This window comes from Pipistrellus kuhlii, unplaced genomic scaffold (genome assembly GCF_014108245.1).
Source record: "Pipistrellus kuhlii isolate mPipKuh1 unplaced genomic scaffold, mPipKuh1.p scaffold_m20_p_99, whole genome shotgun sequence".
NCBI classification, from domain to species: Eukaryota; Metazoa; Chordata; class Mammalia; order Chiroptera; family Vespertilionidae; genus Pipistrellus; species Pipistrellus kuhlii.
The window spans coordinates 394,199-397,500 of record NW_023425605.1 but is presented as its reverse complement, the minus strand read 5'-3'; the positions used below and the strand labels follow the sequence as shown (position 1 = coordinate 397,500).

Sequence of the window (3,302 nt, the reverse complement as noted above, 5' to 3'; positions counted from 1 at the left end):
ATAGGGTTTTGTTTTTCGGGGGGAGGTTTGAGGATAGGGTTTTGTTTTTCGGGGGGAGGTTTGAGGATAGGGTTTTTTGTTTTGTTTTGGGGTTTTTTGGCAATAGGGTTTTGAACTGTGAGTGTTCACGTTCTCCGCGCAGTGGTTCCCATCGTGAAGGACTGACACCGGGGGATGTTTAGGGACGTCTGGACTCACTGCTTGGAGGAAACGGCGCTGTGTGGCTCCGCTTTGGCCTGGGGGCTGGTAACAGAACGGGCTGTGTGTGCGCGTGGGGCTGACGTGGTGTGACGTGTGGAGTGAACACGGTTAGCGGACGCGGGGACACTGGCTCACTCACCGCGTGTGCAGTTACGTCCTAGGGTCCTCGGAGAAGCACATCGTGTCGGAGGACAAGGCGCTCGGCCTGGAGAGCAGAGCTGAGATGGAGAACTCGCTGAAGCAGGTGGGTGCCCGCTCTCCGGGCGCCTGTCCCGGGAGCCCCCACCCCTCAGCGTGGCTTCTCCGGGCGTCAGAAGGCTGCCTTCTGGGGACGGATGAAGCCAAAGCTCAACCCAAAGAATAACCAGGAAGCCGCCTCTGGGAAAGCGGGCCACGGCCCTGTAGGAAGCGCTCGCTGAGGCCTCGTGCTCACGGCAGGAGCAGGCACTCCGCACGGTAACACTCGGGCCAGAGGCACGAGGGCGAGGCCTGGATGGGAGCGGCCGAGCCCGCCCGGGTGGCTCAGGGGTCGATCACTGACCTCTGAACCAGGGGTCACGCTCTGATTCCCGGTCAGGACACAGGCCCAGGTTGCAGACTCAGTCCCCAGTAAGGGGCGTGCAGGAGGCAGCCAATTGATGTTTCTCCCTCTCCTTTTCTCTAAAAATAACTAAAAGCAAATTTTAAACAAAAGAACCCTCCTTAAAGAGCTGCCAGTTAGAGGTTGAGAACTGTTGATAGGCTTATGTGTTATTTAAGTAATTATTTAGTTTAAATAATTTCACTAAATGCACATGGAGTAGCCGTGCAATGCTGACCCTCAGAGGTTGCATTACTGACGTACGCTTTAGCCGCTGAGCCGTGTCTGGCTGTGGCCGCACCGTGTGGTTTAACTCTCGTTCTCCCGCCGCAGATGGAGGACGTGCTGACGATCCTGCAGGCGAAGCTGCGGGACGTGGAGGCCAGGCTGCCCTTAGCCAGCTCCAAGTCCGAGCTGTGACCCTCGCGCCCTCGGCTCCCGGCCGAGGCGGCCGTTCCTGCTGCCACTCCCGGACGAGGGTCTCGCAGGCCGGGTCCTGTGTGTCCACGGGCACCGGGGAGCCGTGGGCTTGCCTCACGGCTCTCTGATTTGAAGAGGTGACTGCTTCCATCCTGTGACGCTCGCTGGACACAGGATCGGAGCTTTTGTTCCGATAAAAAGCTGCCATGATTTCTGCACTGCTCTCTCCTTTGCATCAAACCCATCTTCACTTGGTGCCTAACTCCCTTTCGCCGCCGGTGCCCTGAGGAACACTGAGTGAGGCGTGGCTCTCCGGCCACCCGGCCGTCCTCTCTGAGCCTCCCCACAGCCTGAGGGGCCGGCAGGAGGGAAACCTGCCGGGGAGCGAGCAGCGCTGCTCGTGACGGGATTCTGTGCCCTGTGCCCTGCCCCCGGCCTGCCGATGCTTCCAGAGGGACGTGGTGTCCCGTTTCCCATGGCGGAGACTCACGGGGGCATGCGTGGCTCAGTCACAAAGAGAATAAAGATTAATTCGGATGGATTGTGACGGGACTGGATTGTGGTGTTTGAGCTCAGAACCCTAGGCCATACCTCCACTCTCTGCACGTGGTGTGTGCCCGGCCTGCTCCGGGGTGAAGGCCACCCTTCTGTTTGGGGGTGCGGGGTGGCCTGGGGGCAGGAGATTCACCCCTGGAGCCGCTCCTCCCGGCGCAGGGTGTGGCCTCCGGCCCCTGCCCAGGGGATGGATGATGCTTCTGATGGAGCCAGCCCCTCTGGTCCGCAGTGTCCCTTTCCAGGGCTTCGGTTAACCTGGGCCCCACAGCATTGAATAGAAATTCCAGAAATAAGCCATCTGTGCGTTTAAATGGCCTGCTGTTCTGAGCAGCGTGATTGGATCTGGTGCTGCCCGGATGTGACCATCTCCACCCTGGAAGCTCGACTCGTCTCGGGGGCCAGGCGGGGTGTCGGGGTGTCCGTGCTTGTGTCCCAGGCACCCTCATTCCACCGAGGAACGAGCCAAGTCCAGGGGCGGGGATGCTGCGTCCGAGCAGCTGGGCAGCGTGTGCATGGCTGGCACTGAGCGTGAAACATCGTGAGCGCTGCTGCACCAGGCATCGCTGTGACCTGGCTGTTGGGGACTGCCGTGGGTGAAATCGCTATTAAAGCCTGTGCCGCCGAAACCGGTTTGGCTCAATGGACAGAGCGTCAGCCTTCAGATTGCAAGATCCCAGGTTCAGTTCCGGTCAAAGGCATGTACCTTGGTTGCAGGCACATCCCCAGTGGGGGGGGTGCAGGAGGCAGCTGGTCGATTCTCTCTCATCGATGTTTCCAACTGTCTATCCCTCTCTCTTCCTTTTTGTAAAAAATCAGTAAAATATATTTATAAAAAAACAAAACTGTGCAGGTGGCGATGTGTGAAATCCACTGTTCGGCGCTAACAGCTAAGTTTTCTGTCAGAAGCTCGGGCAGGAGAGGCCTTGCCACTCCTCCCACTGCCGGTGTGCGGGCGCTGGGCCGGCGGCTGGTCCGGGCGCCCGCTCAGCTGTGCACAGGGCGGCTGGGCCCTGCGTGGCGGGGAACAGCCTGCTGGTTCCTGGTCGGGGAGCCACGAAGGGCCACGAAGGACCGAGGGGCTGGAGAGCAGGAAGCGCTCCGCTGGGACTGAGGGCGGCAGGCGGGAGGCGGCAGGCGGGAGGCCGGGGTGGGAGGCGGGAGGCGGGGGGCGGGAGGCGGGAGGCGGGGGGGGGGGGGGGGGGAGGTGGGAGGTGGGAGGCGGGGAGGCGGGAGGGTGGGAGGCGGGGGGGGGGGGGGAGGCGGGAGGCCAGGGTGGGAGGGGGGAGGCGGGAGGCGGGGGGGGGGGAGGCGGGAGGTGGAGGCCGGGGGGGGGGGGAGGTGGGAGGCGGGAGGCGGGGGGCGGGAGGTGGGAGGCCGGGGGGGGGGAGGTGGGAGGTGGGAGGCGGGGAGGCGGGAGGTGGGAGGCCGGGGGGGGGGGGGGGAGGCGGGGAGGCGGGAGGTGGGAGGTGGGAGGCCGGGGGGGGGAGGCGGGGAGGTGGGAGGTGGGAGGTGGGAGGCGGGGGTGGGAGGTGGGGAGGCGGGAGGC

General features: G+C 63.1%; 1 protein-coding gene across 1 annotated transcript in view; it reads left to right on the top strand.

Annotated features, from left to right (window-relative positions):
- The window catches only part of MIS18A (MIS18 kinetochore protein A), a gene marked incomplete at its 5' end in the record, with an annotated part of 7,666 nt that extends 5,918 nt beyond the window's left edge, over window positions 1-1,748 (top strand). The window contains 2 exons of the mRNA XM_036429084.2: window positions 352-445; window positions 1,115-1,748. Of these exons, the coding sequence (XP_036284977.2) occupies window positions 352-445; window positions 1,115-1,201 (181 nt within the window). The remainder of the gene's footprint in view (window positions 1-351; window positions 446-1,114) is intronic.
- Window positions 1,749-3,302: the final 1,554 nt, after the last annotated feature.